This window comes from Malaclemys terrapin, chromosome 21, assembly GCF_027887155.1.
Source record: "Malaclemys terrapin pileata isolate rMalTer1 chromosome 21, rMalTer1.hap1, whole genome shotgun sequence".
Classification (NCBI taxonomy): Eukaryota; Metazoa; Chordata; order Testudines; family Emydidae; genus Malaclemys; species Malaclemys terrapin.
In genome coordinates this window covers 1,928,867-1,944,793 of record NC_071525.1, presented here as the reverse complement: position 1 = coordinate 1,944,793, position 15,927 = coordinate 1,928,867, and the positions used below count along the sequence as shown (strand labels likewise).

At 48.3% G+C, this 15,927-nt stretch overlaps 1 protein-coding gene across 1 annotated transcript; it reads left to right on the top strand.

Moving 5' to 3' along the window:
* The first annotated feature begins 612 nt into the window (after positions 1–612).
* LOC128827300 (keratin-associated protein 5-1-like) lies at positions 613–1,248 on the top strand. The gene is given in 1 exon segment (XM_054011160.1): positions 613–1,248. A coding segment is annotated over 1 exon segment (636 nt).
* Positions 1,249–15,927: the final 14,679 nt, after the last annotated feature.

The following is a 15,927-nucleotide window of genomic DNA, read 5'->3' as shown; positions in this document are numbered from 1 at the left end:
ACACACTCAGCTTCACATCTTCTCACCGGTCCTTGTTGGTCAATAGGGTAAGTCAGATTATACTGATCCTCTTTGCTGCTCATTAAAAATATCTTTAACGTGCTTTTCTCTCCAACTCAGAAATTCCCTGTGCCTGGGTTGGAATGCTAGAGCCAATTTTTTCTTGTGTAGCTGGGTCCATATGCAAATGCGAAGGACATTTATGTCTCCGAGGCAGTGTACAGAATGCGTTATGGGTTCTAAGGATAAATGGTTAGGAGCTGAAGGATGAGGAGGTGAGCGGTGAGAGCACCATGGGGCTGCCTGAAGAAGAGAGCGCCAACAAGTTTGCATGGGGGAGAATTGGCACATTGCCCTGTGGCTGATTCTGATCCCCAGTTGCATATGGCTGGGGAAATCCATTTCAGTGTAAACCTAGAGAGGGCATCTTGGAACAGGCTGGCCAGTCCCCAGGTGGGGGTGTTGATATCGCCCTTAGATTCGAGGCTTTCAGGTTAAGAACCACTGGCCCATGTGTGGGGTAGACAAACAGGAATTTCTATCTGAGGAGAGTCAATGGAAATTCAGGGACTTATCCCATGTGGTCTCTTTCAGCTTCACCTCGGCTGCAGAATGATTTACTCTTCTGGAAGGGAATCCTACTTCAACTTGAACTCCACCTGGTATGACCCTGCAGGTTCCTGGCTGGACACCCGGCGCACCCCCTTCACCTATGCTTATAGCACCTGCTGCAGCAGTGGTGGCTGTCCAAGGGGAGGCCATGATAACCGATGCTACGAGTATCGACGATCGGGCTGTGGTGAGAATTGCCATGGGTCGTCGGGGTCGTGCCACGGCAGTGGAGGCCACTGCTGTGTCAGGAGGCCATCGTACTTCCATGGATATTCTGGAGGATGCCACGGCCATGGGCGGTCGGTCTGTTCTGAGCGGTCATGCCACGGTTCTGGATCGTCATGCCACGGTTCTGGATCGTCATGCCACGGTTCTGGATCGTCATGCCACAATACCTCTGGAGCATGCCACAGTACACCAATTTATGTGAAGCCAAAACAATATGTGCAACAGTGCTGCCCTCCAGTGCAGAAGTATTGTCCACCAGTGCAACAGTGCTGCCCTCCAGTGCAACAGTGCTGTCTTCCAGTGAAAAAGTGCTGCCCTCCAGTGCAGAAGTGCTGAAAACCAAGGCCAAAGTGTCTTCCAAGTCAACAGCTGCAAAATCAAGTCTGCAAAATTCCAACACGCAGCTGAAGTGACAGCTACAAGTAACAGCAATGAATCTTCTGCTCTCATGACGTTGCTTTACATTTCTACAGCTTGGCATGACTTGTTTCATTCACAAATTGCACTTTCTCTGTTGTTTTGATTATTATAACCAGTTAATGCTTGTAATGCACTTTGAAGAGGTAACCCACTGTATAAGTGTAACATTTTATCATTAAGGGCTTTTTCTGAGGGATCCTTTATATTCTTGGGCTATGCAATGTGAAATATTTTCTGCTGGGATAATTTCACCCACTACCTTCCCGCTTCGCTGTCCACTTGTAGAGGTGAAGACAATAAAACTTACAATTTATGAGCATTCCATTGTCTTGGTGTTTCTCATCTCATTTGTTTCTACTGCAACCTTTTCTTTTGGGAATACTTTTGTCCTCTTTGATGAAGAAATGGCGACAATGCACCAATCTGCTTGGAAATCAAAGTGCTAGTTCCTCAGCTGGTGTAAACGGGCATTGTGCCATATACTGAAGTGCAGCAGAGCCAAGTCATATCATGTGAGGGGCTGGCCATACAAAATTATTTGTCTACAGGGCTATTTTAATATCCAGAAGGAAAAAATCATTATTCAGTCAAAGGAATGTTAACTGTCTTGGGAATAAACTTCATAGGAAGGCCAGGAATTAAAATGTCCTATGAAGAATCCATTCCATTCATCTGATAGATAGATAGATAGATAGATAGATAGATAGATAGATAATTACTCAGCCCATTATTTCAGGAATTTCTCTCTCAGTCCTGGTAAAAAGGCAGTTTCTCTTTTCCCCCATTTTGCCCAGTCCAGTTCAGTGACCCCTGCAGTCAGATTTAGAGCTCCGGAACCAGACGAAGGTGGGATTCGCATTCAGTTCACGGGAAGCTGGCAGAGGCCCAGCACAGGCCTACACAGATTCAGTTGCACCTTTTCAGAGTGGCCTGGTACAGAAAAAATTCTACGAAGGTTCTTTAGCACTAGAACAGGGCTATGCTTTGAAGGCACAGGGAACGTATTGAATAATCCAGAGACATTGGTCCGGATCAGGGTACCTCCATTGACTTCCGCTAAGCCCCTATCACGCCAGCTGGAGATCGGGCTGCACATTTTTCATTCTTCTTTTAAGGCCACCCAAAAGCTGTATGCTAAGAATAAATTGTGAAGAAAGGTCTAGAACAGGGACTCAAGAATTAGTAAACCAAGTAGCTTTTCCGGGGGAGAGTACGGATGGTGTCCCACAAAGAACAGACGCTGGGATCCGATAGTACAGATCTCTAACATCAGTAACTGCACCTCATATACAGCGATGCATAAGGATCACTAGGTCCACCAACAGTCTGCCCAGCAAGTGAAAAATCCTTTGCCATATGCAATAGAGACTGCCTGGAGAAATTAGGCACAGAGAATGTCACCTAATTAGCCTGGAACTTGGCCAGAATCCTAAAGCTAAACCCAACCTGCTTGGAGAACTATTCTATGAGAGAGACAGAGGTGAGGGAGACAATAGCTTTTATTGGACCAGCAGAGCATCAAGGCTGGGCTTGGCCCAGCTGCAAACACACATGTGCTCAGAGCTGGGTGTTTCCCAAGTGAGGGCACTCGGCTGCATTAAAGATCATTTATCAAGCTGGCAGCGACCTCTGCTGCAGGGAATGTGGAGACCGGGGTTCGATTCTGAGCGGTGTAAATTGGGTGATGTCAGCTGAGTTACACGGCGTAAAACATGGTCTTGGGAGAGGAGAATCAAGACTATAGGGTCAAGTGGTGCGTCCCTTTGGAACTCCTTTAGGAACATATCTGCTGTTCTTTTCTAAGCGCTGTCTTGCACCACCCAAGATAAACTAGGTGCTTTGCCTTGAAACATGCCAACAATTCTACAGCCTGTGTACACAGGGGGTCAGACAAGATAGTGGCTCCAAGAGGTGACCCAGGGGCCAATCCAGCCCCCAAGGCATCCAATCACCCAGCAGCAGCTGCCCAGAACAGAGAGCACCTGCGCAGTGAGAAAACAACCCACATGTGGAGACAAAATGGCGTCTTCTGCGAGGTGCGACCTCATACGTACAGTGCATGGGAGGTCATGCTGCATGGCGGGTGCCATTGTTGTGGCCCAGGGAGGTGCTTCACAACAACACACGAGGCCCACATCTCTGACAAGATTGGACCACCCTTTCTGGACTGAGACTCTGTGAATCGATGCCTCTGTGAATATGTGGCAACATAGGTGCCGACTCCATGGGCGCTCTGGGGCTGGAGCACCCACAGGGGAAAAAAGGTGGGTGCTGAGCACCCACCGGCAGCCCCCGTATCAGCACCTCCCCCACCCCCCAGCGCCTCCTGCCCATCGTCAGGCCCTGCCAATCAGCACCTCCCCTTCCCTCCCTGTGCCTCCCATCCGCTGCAATGAGCTGTTTTGCGGCGTGCCGGAGGCTGAGGGGGGAGGAGTGGGGATGCAGCACGTGTTATGGGGACGGGTGGAACTGGGCGGGAAGAGGCGTGGTGGGGGTGGAGCAGGGGAGGGGAGAGGTGGGGCGGGGTGAAGCGGGGGTGGGGTAGGGGTGGGACGGGAAGAGGCGGGATGGGATTGGGGCCTGGGGCAGAGCCGGGGGGTCATACCTCCCCGGCACTTTGGAAAGTCAATGCCTGTGTATGGCAACATACCCAGTGGTCAGTATTATATTCATACACAGTAATTACCAAAGCCCATCAGCTGACATTCTCAAACGCAACATTTTTTTATCTTTGCCTACCTGAGTCCTGTTGTAATACTTTTCTACAATAAGTCAAAAGATGCTTCAGGTTTAATCTTGAGATTCGATTGAAATTTTCATACAGATGGCTAACGATCCTCGTGTGTCTAACATATATGCTGGCGGATGTAAACAACATTTGTCACCCTGACGAGGATATTCTAAGGTATAATTAGCACTAAGTGAAGGATCCATCACAAGTAATTTATTCAAATTAATGTTGACTCTTTTGCTGTTTGTGAAATATCAACAGGCAGATCCGGATTTTCTCTGTTTTTTTCACTCTTAGAAACGATCTAACGACATTATCTATGAATCTCTCTTATTCTGTGATTTCCTAGTTAAGCTGTGTTATTATTTATGTTCAAGCAACAACTAGTGACCCCAAATCTGATCAGGCCCCACTGTGCGGGGCACTGTACAGACAGATATAAAGAGCTTACCATTGAAATAGACCAAACAGACCAAGGCTGGGAGAAAGGAAGTATTATCTTATCCCTATTTTATAGATGGGGAACTGAGGCACAGAGAGATGAACTGACGTGAGAATTCAGAGAACATCATTTGTAGTGTTTGCTCCAACCTTGGGCCAATACAGAACAGGAAGGCTATTGAAAAGAGAATTAGCCAGATGAAAAGTTTGAGCGTGAGCTATCTAAGCCCCTTTGTGTGTGGAGATGAATGAATCTCCTACCGTAGACCAGGACCTTCGCCTACCAAAAGATTTATGTTCCTGTCCATTTGGATTAAGTTTCTACCCCACAGCAAACAAAAAAGGTGGGTTTAAAACCTTGGCTCCTGTGCAGCAAACAGGGTCGCCCAGAGGATTCAGGGGGCCTTGGGTCTTCAGCGGCAGGGGGCCCCCGCCGCCGAATTGCCGCCGAAGACCTAGCGCTTCGGCGGTGGGTCCCGGGGCGGAAGGACCCCCCGCCGCAGGTCTTCAGGGCACTTCGGCGGCGGACCTGGAGCGGAAGAAGCTCCGAGGGCCCAGGCCACACGAGAGTTTTCCGGGGCCGCAGGAGCGAGTGAAGGACCCCGCTCCATGGGCCCTGAAAAACTCTTGTGAGGGCCCCAGCGGGGCCCAGGGCAAATTGCCCCACTTGCCCCCCCCCCCCCCCCTAGGCGGTCCTGGTAGCAAATACTCATTGGTTACTTAGCAAACTGGTACATCTCTGGTGCTGTCTTCACTCTGCACCTTGTGACCTCTGACCTTATGGATTCCATCCTTTTCCCGTTTATCCGACCTGCCGCAGTTAGAAGCACCATCCTCCCATGTCTCTCTGATCATATCACACCATCCCCAATTCCCTTCACTAGCTTAAACCCGCTGGGTTAATTTAATTCCTCTTATATCAACATCGGGCCAAGATCTCTGCTGATGTAAGTCGGCACAGCGCCAGAGCTGATCCCAATTACACCAGCGGGGTTCAATGGAGGTACAACAGAGATTAATTTGACTGGCATTCCGCCCTTTCAAGGCTTGACACACCCATGACCAACTCAACGTGCATGACCTGCTCCTCACGCTCTCCGACCCTATCATCTGCCCACACACATTGCCTTAATCCTTCCTTTATCTCTTTCACCCACTCACAACCTGGAATTAGGGTTTTTTTTCCAAGCTGGCTCTGCCTCAAATCCTTTCTCGACAAAACCATGGACCTGATCTGCCCCATCAATAAGAAAAAACAAAATGGTCCCCAAAGACCTTTCCCATTGGATTACCTTCCCATCGCTCAGTGACTTGGGATGCCACCATTTTGGGGTGCTCAACGTGAGACACCTGAAAGGAGCCCAATTTTTAGCAAGTGGCTGAACTGCCTCCCTCTGAAAATCTAGCCTCGTTAAGGTGTCTCAGATGGGACACCCTAAAACGGAAGCACCCAGAATCACTAGTTGCCTTCCACTGCTGTCCTCCTGAGTTCAATTCCAAAGCAGGGCCCTGGCGTGTTGCTCGAGGGTGCTGTTGCGTTGAAGGTGCCGGTGTTTGGGCAGTCACTGGCGGAGCCTATACATGGTCTATGTGGAGCCAATACTGGCTCAGGGATTGGACTTGACACTTACGCCGACACCACTGGGTGGGTCGTCAGCTGGGATAGAGCCTGGATCTAAAAATCACAAGTCTCTATTATTTCAACTAAAAGTATTCGGTTCGTTCTCTTGGAGACAATAGCCGACTCAAGACGCTTTACCCGCCCCAGCCGGCATGGAGGGACAAAACCCCATTCTGTAAGTGAGGGGGTGACACAGATTCCAACCAGTTCCCACTTATGCCCTATTTTAGAGTTGAAGTGGATTACCGATGTTGCATGAGTCCCTGCACATCCTCAGCACATGGGGCGAATTACACCCTGTAGAATTGAATACAGCTCTCAAAAGACTCTGGGGTGTTAGCTGGATTGTTGTGGCCAAATTCAAAATTAGTTGAGTATGCCCCTGTCTTATGCTCATTTACCACTTAAAGTTCGGTTTCCCTTATAGCAATCGTATCAGTCATTCCAGTAATTCTATTAAAAAGTGTTCTATGGTGGGATGAGAAAGGTCAGGGGAGGGCAATATGAATGGTCTTACACCTGGAGTTGACTAGTCTGAATGCTGCCCACATCCGAAGTGGGTATTCACCCACGAAAGCTTATGCTCCAATACGTCTGTTAGTCTATAAGGTGCCACCGGACTCTTTGTTGCATTCCCAGGCTGTGTCTCTCTCATCAAGCACTTCCAGGGGGGAAAGAGGGGAAATCTAATGCCCAGATTTTTAAAGGGATTTGGGCACCAAAGTTCCCATGGAATACCTTTAAATACCTTTAAAAACCTGGTTCTACATTCCTAGCTATTACCCTGTATATAAATACTGTCATCCTGTAATACCATCCATTGGGCAATTATTTATCATAACATCCCTTTAATCCAGTAACGTGAGATTGCAAAATTACACATCAGTTCCATAACCTGCTTACGTATTTAACAGCCCTAAGCTCTTTATCATCGCTGATATAAACTAACACCAACTCTTTCGGTTCTTTGTTGGTTTCTTTTAATTAACAGACATGTCAGTTGATTCTGCCTATCTCCCTAACTCCTTCTGTCTAACTTATGAATTTAAATTAATGCCCATCACCGTAGTATCTGAACTTTCCTAAAATTCAGGGGTTTCGACAACCAGCTCAATGAGATATAGCAAACCCAAATCCAAACAGCACCTCCTATATTCCTTATGCCTGCCTGTTTGTCACACCAGGTGTGGGTGGAATTGACAATTTCATGGAGCAATGAGTAAAAACCGGGCATACGGGAGAGCTATTGATCTACCTACAAAACCATGAGTCAAACCAGCAGAGCAATATTTTGGATAATTAGCGCAGGCTTGAGATGGTAAACAAACAAGTCACCATTGCCAGGTTGTGCCTCATTTCCTGAAAGATAGCTAAGATCTAGTACAAAACGTCTGGGACCCCAGTGCTCTTCACTCACTTCACTTCAATTCTCTTTGCACGTTCCTGCTGGTGAATAGGGTAAGTCCAATTATGCTGATTCTCTTTGGCTATATAGGGAAAATAACGTTATTTGTAGTTTCGGCTGGAAAACTTCATCCTGACCAATATTTTTGCATTGTTACCTTATGCTCCTCATCTGGTATAGCTACTCGCCGTCCCTTGTTTTCTACCAAGATTACAATGCTCTTCAGAGTTCGGACTATCTTTGTCTTCTGTGGTGGCACAACACCTGGCACAATGGAGCCTTGGGCCATGATAGGGGACCTCAGGGATAATACAGGACAAATAAATAAAAATAATAACTGGAAAAAATATAAGGGGATACATTTTAATGGATCTGTGTTGACAGACACCAGCTGAGGACGTGGTGCACTGAATCTGGCTCTGGGCTCTCATTGTGCCCACAAACGTCTCACAAAATCCTTCAGCCTTTTCACTTCTAATCGGGGCCACTTGTTATGGGGAATCTGCTAAATATTGCGATGCCTAAAGGGGACAGCAGACAGCATTATGCTGCTATGGAAGAAAGGGAGAGAAGCTTATCTATGTAGTACTTGCAGTATCTTTTATCTATTTACATGGGGTTGGGATAGATGAGATGGGAGCCTCCTAGATATCTTCTCATCTCCTCCCTTGGGATCAGAAATTTCAGGCTGAAAAGCCTCCTGGCTTCTCCATTCAACATTTCATAAAGCAACGTCTTGTGTATTCTGCATTGGAAGGAAGTGGGATCTCCACAAAGGCTCCTCTTGTGTTCGCACGCACTGAGGGATGGCTGTCTCTTTCTTTCAGGGTTACCCAAGCTGCAGAAAGATGTGCTCCCGCCAGGAGAAAGACCACTGCCACAAACAAGACGGCTGCCACAGCAGCGGAGGATGCCACAGCAGCGGATCCTCTTGCCATAGTGGTGGAGGATCTTCTTGCCACAGTGGAGGTTCATCTTGCCATGGGAGCGGAGGGTCTTCTTGCCATAGCAGTGGAGGTTCATCTTGTCATGGTGGAGGATCATCTTGCCACAGCGGAGGGTCTTGCCATGGGAAACCACAGCAGCACTGCCAGCAGCAGCAGCAGCAGAAGATCTGCAAGGTGCCCTGCCAGAAGCTGAAGTAACTGGGCTCCGAACGGATCGAGACAAAACCCCACAGAATGTCAAACCCATTGCCAGCTCCCTGCGCATGTCCTGAGCTCGCCTGGAATTTGTAAAGCTTTGCATGCCCTCCTTTCACAATCGGCCACTGCAAATTCCCCCTTCTCTTCTCAATTGGCCTTCTCTCTCTGATGTTGTTATCAGCGCGGGTGAGAAATACGATTTGTACCTTGACGCTGGGATAATTTTACCCCTCGGCTTCTTGCTTCGGTCTCCGGTTGTCAATGTGAGACATTAAAATGGAGAGTTCACGAGAGTTCCAGTCCCCTGGTGTTTCCTTAATCCTCCCTCTCTTGTCACCACACAGCAAATTCGCCTCTCCCTGGGAAACCATCCTCTGTCCGTACAAACGGTAGCTGCAAGGCACCGCTGCACTGAGAAACCAGCTGTGGGGTAGCCAGCTTCCACATTCAGCTCTGTTTATACTAATAAAGGGAAAATTCAAATTCAAACGTGCAGGGCTAGTAAAGTCATTTCCTCTGGGTGTCGAGCATCAGAACTATATTACAAACCTTCTACAAAAAGTGCACTTCAACAAAATGTTCCATTCTTCTCCTGCGTAAGAGTGGCCAAGATCATCCAGGCTGTAATCCTGACTCCACAGGAATCAATGGCAAAATTCCCAGGGGTTCAGGGAGGCACAATTTCTCAAACACACACACACACACACACACACACACACAAACACACACACACACACACACACACTCTTTAGGGTTTCTTAAAGCGGCACCCTTTGCCTGCATCTCTGCAGAGAGGACTGAAAAGATTAAATGGCGGCTCTGAAGTATACTTCCATGTGGGGGATCCCCCTTCTGACGTCTAACCCTCCCCAGCCCAAAGACAAAATAGAGGAAATTAATAAAATGTTGAAAAAAATAAAAAAACAACCCACCCCCCGTCCAAGCCCAGTTTTGACCCAGAAAGGAAGACGTGCCAGTGTCGTTACACCGGGAATGAATTTGACCCAATGGGTTCAAACTCGTGAGGGGTTTTGGGGACGGTGTGCTCTGATCAGGGCGGGGCTGGAGGAAGATGCTTTCAGCGGTGGCAGTTTGGATGTGCGGGAGGAGAAAGGAATCCAGAAGGCTGGAGACCATCCGCTAGCGGTATTGCCAACCCCAAACGTTCCCAAATCATGACTCAGTCTCCCCAATATCACGAGGTGATGTTTTTTAAAGATTATGGGATGTTTTTCACTCTGTCTGTCGCTTGCCGAACTCCCCCTGCGTCCCCACTCCCTCCACTCCCGTGTCTGGGAGACAAATCGTGTGACCAGCTCTGCCCAATGTAGACAGGGGATTCAGGTGCTTCTCCAGTTTATGTGATTTCTAACTGCGGGGGGGACAGGAGATAAAGATTTGTGCACACCCTCCTCCACATGGAGGGAAGAGGTGAATTTCATATCAGGTTGGGTTTGTACTCCAAAGGGGGGTGGACATCTGGATGCTGTGACAAGCCCCTTAAGCTGAGCCGTCCCAGAGCGGATCTCTGTCTCTGTGCAGCTGGGTGTGGTCCTGCCCGTGTGCTTGGCTGGAAAAGGCTGGGGATCTTCGCCAGCAAGACCAGGTCAAAGGGGGCCCCGGGTGCAGAATAGTCTGACTCAGGTGACGTCCCAGGGGTCCAGCCCATCACAAACGTCATATCAAGAAACAGGTGTTGCTTGGTGCCCGTCGCCCCACCATTACTACAAGCAGCAGTGATGGAAGGAGGAAGAGAGACGCGCAAGGCCAATGTCTTCTCTGACGGACAGGCTAAAGACTTCCCAGAATGACAGCCAGGAAGCTCTCTCAGGATCAAACAATTTCCCCAGGACTCGGAAGCCAGCCCTAGGTACTGAACACAGAAATCCTTGTAGAGCGGATGGGCCTATATTTCACTGGAACTGCCAATGTGTACGCCCACCATGAACACGAGACCTAAACACAAACGTGAAGGATGGTAAAATAAGCACGTGACTGTGCCTCACTCAGCAGGACGTGGAAGGAACCCAGGCCGAGCAGTGACCCGTAGATATCAGAACAGACTCAAATCACGGCACCCGCAGAAGAACCATGCGCCTCCAAGGAATGTGTGTGACCTTGTACGATAACAGAGCATGAAAGAACAACCCTCCCAAACCCAGAGGCCTGTATCTCCGTTGCCAAACCAACAATGTCTGAGTTAACGAACACAAAACAACAGAACATGAGCAAACGAACAAAGAAAGGGTGGGTGTTAAGTTCTATTTATGATGCTCTAGACTTTATGGGGCTGCAATAGATTGTTAGCTATGGAAGCAGGTTATGGTGTCCATGGTCAATGTTCCTGTCTCGCCTAAACATGGCCAAAGAGAGATGTTGTGAAGTAGCTTCCCCCACGGGGGTGTTATCGTGTGATAGCATGATTCTGGGCAGTCTAATACGTGGGAATGTAGCTGTAGATTTCTGAAGATATTTAGGTGGCCAACTCTGGTAGGTGCCTAAATGCCTTTCAATCGGGGCCTTAGAGAACTCTTTGTTCAGGCCGTGTTTCCTGAGAGGGAAATCTCTACCGAGAGGAATGCCTAGTGCCTGAATGGTGCCCTGGCGCGGCTCTCTCCTTTTCTACTGGGACGCTAACCCTGGTGAGAAGCAGCCGCTGGCCCAAAGACCCTGGGATCTCAACATACAAGAAAGCCCCAGGCCGTGAGCGACGACACATGATAGCATCGCCATGTTGAAGAAGGGGAGCTGTGGTGCAGAGCGGTAAACTGAGCTGGGACGTGGCACAGCGTTGCTGTGGCATTTGCCCCGGGGCAGGGTAAATACAGAAGAACTGGAGAGGAGATTTTAACAGAGGATGGTGGGAATGGAGGGCTTGGGCTATCGCAGCTGCTCTGTGCCTGTGGATCTCTGAATCTCCTCCGGCAGCCAGGGACCGGCTCCCTCCGTGACGTCTCACGTCCCCAGCCATTTCCATGATGCGACGACCCCCCCAGGGAAGAAAGGGGATTGGTTTAAAATCTTGTGGGATTCTGGCCAGGGCTGGAGCCTGTCTCTTTAGGGGATTCTCGCTGCAGCCCTTTTGGGAATTTCAGCCCTGCCACGTGGAATCCTCCCCTCTGATTGGCTGCCTGGCCCACTCCCCCGCTTCCTGGGAAAGGGGAGCCAATGGGGGCGCTGCCGGAGGCGGGCGGTGCTCTGTCCTCTGTTCTCATGAGCCCACAGCACACTCAAAGAGGGGGGGAGAGGAAGGAGCCCAACAGCTTAAGTCTCCTCTGGTCCCTCCAGCCCCCCGTTACTCTACCAGCCTCTCTCTTTTCTGCAACGCCAAGTGTGGGGAGGGGAGAGGCAAGTGAAGAACCCCTCAGAAACTCCCCCCCCCCCAGACCACACACTGGAGGAGGGACCCCACGGCGGCACCCCCAGGCCTCAGAGCTGCAGGAGGACACTGGGGGGGACAGAAGTCATGGTGCGGCTGGGGACTGTGCGATGTGGGGGCAGGGCTGAGGGTGGGGACTGGGAACAAAGGACTGGTATGGGCTGCAGGCAGTGGGGGGCAAATGTGGGGCTGAGATCCCCTGCAGCAGGCACCTGAATCCCCTCATTCATTTCCTCTATTTTGTCTTTGGGCTGCGGAGGGTTAGAGGTCACAAGGGGGATTGAATGTGGAACCTCGCTACCCCACAGCTGGTTTCTCAGTGCAGCGGTGCCTAGCAGCTACCGTTTGTACGGACAGAGGATGGTTTCCCAGGGAGAGGCGAATTTGCTGTGTGCTGACAAGAGAGGGAGGATTAAGGAAACACCAGGACAGGGGAACTCTCATTAACTCTCCATTTTAATGTCTCACATTGACAACCGGAGACCGAAGCAAGAAGCCGAGGGGTAAAATTATCCCAGCGTCAAGGTACAAATCGTATTTCTCACCCGCGCTGATAACAACATCAGGGATAGAAGGCCAATTGAGAAGAGAAGGGGGAATTTGCAGTGGCCGATAGTGAAAGGAGGGCATGCAAAGCTTTACAAATTCAAGGCGAGCTCAGGACAACGCGCAGGGAGCTGGCAATGGGTTTGACATTCTGTGGGGTTTTGTCTCGATCCGTTCGGAGCCCAGTTACTTCAGCTTCTGGCAGGGCACCTTGCAGATCTTCTGCTGCTGCTGCTGCTGGCAGTGCTGCTGTGGTGTCCCATGGCAAGACCCTCCGCTGTGGCAAGATGATCCTCCACCATGACAAGATGAACCTCCACTGCTATGGCAAGAAGACCCTCCGCTCCCATGGCAAGATGAACCTCCACTGTGGCAAGAAGATCCTCCACCACTATGGCAAGAGGATCCGCTGCTGTGGCATCCTCCGCTGCTGTGGCAGCCGTCTTGTTTGTGGCAGTGGTCTTTCTCCTGGCGGGAGCACATCTTTCTGCAGCTTGGGTAACCCTGAAAGAAAGAGACAGCCATCCCTCAGTGCGTGCGAACACAAGAGGAGCCTTTGTGGAGATCCCACTTTCTTCCAATGCAGAATACACAAGACGTTGATTTATCAAATGTTGAATGGAGAAGCCAGGAGGCTTTTCAACGTGAAAGTTCTGATCCCCAGGGACGAGATGAGAAGTTCCCAGGAGGCTCCCATTTCATCCATCCCATCCCCATGTAAATACATAAATAGATACTGTAAGTTCTACATAGATAAGCTTCCTTCCCTTTCTTCTATAGCAGCATAATGCTGTCTGGTGTCTCTATTTTGGCATCACAATATTTAGCAGATTCCCGATAACGAGTGGCCCAGATTAGTAATGAAAAGTCTCAAGTATTCAGTGAGAAGTTTGTGGGCACAATGAGAGTCCAGAGCCAGATTCAGTGCACCACATCCTCAGCTGGTGTCTATTGACACAGATCCATTAAAATATATCCCCTTTTATATTTTCCAGTTATTATTTTTATTTAATATTTGTCCTGTATTATCACTGAGGTCCCCTATCATCTCCCAAGGCCCCAGGGTGGTAGGTGTTGTGCAACCACAGAAGACAAACATGGTTCCTACTCTGAAGAGCATTGCAATCTAGGAAGAAGACAAGGGACGGGAAGTGGCTATACCAGATGAGGAGCATAAAGTAACAATGCAAAAATATCGGTCAGCATGAAGTTTTCCAGCTGAAACTACAAATAAAGTTATTTTCCATTAATAGCCAAAGAGATTCAGCATAATCGGACTTACCCTATTCACCTCCAGGAACGTGAAAAGAGAACTGAAGTGAAGTGAGTGGAGAGCTGTGGGGTGCCAGACCTTTTATACCATGTGGTATCGATCCTTCCGGAAATGACACACAACCTGCCGATAGTGACTTGTTTGTTTATCATCTCAAGACTGCAGTAATTACCCAAAATATTGCTTTGCTGCTTTGACTCATGGTTGTATCAGTGGATCTATCTGTCTCCTGTAGTCCATCCATATTTCCGATTGGTGCATGAAAATGTTAATTCTAGCCACACCTGGTGTGACGTACAGGCAGGTATGGGGAAAAACCGGTGTGATGTTCATTGTGGGTTTGCAAGGTCTCACTGCTCTATTAATTGTTTCAAACCTCAACATTTTGGGGGAGTTCAGACACTACTGTGATGGGCCGCAGCATAAAATCAAAACTAGAGAGAGAATGGTAGACAGAGAGAGAAGCAATTGAAGCGTTTGCTTATATCAAAAAAAGGAACCAAAAAGTTGGTGTTACCTTATATCTGTGAGGATCTAGACTTTCTGGGGGTGTAACAGAATGTTAAGTATGTGAGCAGGTTATATTATTCCTATTGAATTTGCTCTCTTATATAAATGCAACAAAAGAGATGTTGTAATAAGTAGCATCCCCAGAGGGGGTGTTTGAGTAGGCTAGTATGCTTACGTATGGAACGATACCTAGGAATTAAGGCCCAGAGTTTTATAGGTTTCTAACCCTGGGACAGCAAACATTTACTCAGGCGTCTTAATAGGAAAAGTCATGGACAGGTCACGTTCCCTCCATTTTTGTTTATTGCCCATGGCCTGTCCAGGACTGTTAGTCACAATCCCCATGACTAAATCTTAGCCTTCATCACTGGAGGTGTCATCTCACCGGGAAGCCAGGCTTGCCGAAGAGAACGGGTGCACGAGGCAGCCCAAATACAGCTCCCATGAAGCACTGCAGCTGCGTTACAGACCAGAAATATATCGGTTATAATAGATCAAGGAAACCTTCAAACTTCCCACAGAAAAACCTCCCGTTTCCTGATCAACTCTACTGACGGCTATTCTCCCTTTAATCACCCTTTATAAACCAATTAGACATGGAACTTCATTAGAAACCTAGAAAACTCTGGGCCTTAATTCCTAGATATCATTCCATAGGTAAACATACCATCCTACTCAAACACCCCCTCTTGGGATGCTACTTATTACAACATCCCTTTGGTTGCATTTATATAAGAGAGCAAAATTCAACTTTTTGGTTCCTTTCTATAATATAAGCAAACTCACTGCTGCCCATCACAGTAGTGTTTGAATGCCCCCACAGTTTTGGGGGTTTGAAACAATTAATAGAGCAGTGAGACTTTGCAAACCCACAATTAACATCACACTGGTTTTTCCCCCTACCTGCCTGTATGTCACACCAGGTGTGGCTGGAATTAACATTTTCATGCACCAATCGGAAATATGGATGGCCTACAGGAGACAGATAGATCCACTGATACAACCATGAGTCAAAGCAGCAAAGCAATATTTTGGGTAATTACTGCAGGCTTGAGATGATAAACAAACAAGTCACTATCGGCAGGTTGTGTGTCATTTCCGGAAGGATAGATCCCACATGGTATAAAAGGTCTGGCACCCCACAGCTCTCCACTCACTTCACTTCAGTTTTCTTCGCACATTCCTGGAGGTGAATAGGGTAAGTCCGATTATGCTGATTCCCTTTGGCTATTAATGGAAAATAACTTTATTTGTAGTTTCAGCTGCAAAACTTCATGCTGACCAATATTTTTGCATTGTTACTTTATGCTCCTCATCTGGTATAGCCACTTCCCGTCACTTGTCTTCTTCCTAGATTGCAATGCTCTTCAGAGTAGGAACCATGTTTGTCTTTTGTGGTTGCACAACACCTACCACCCTGGGGCCTTGGGCGATGATAGGGGACCTCAGTGATAATACAGGACAAATACTAAATAAAAATAATAACTGGAGAATATAAAAGGGGATATATTTTAATGGATCTGTGTCAATAGACACCAGCTGAGGATGTGGTGCACTGAATCTGGCTCTGGACTCTCATTGTGAACACAAACTTCTCACTGAATACTTGAGACTTT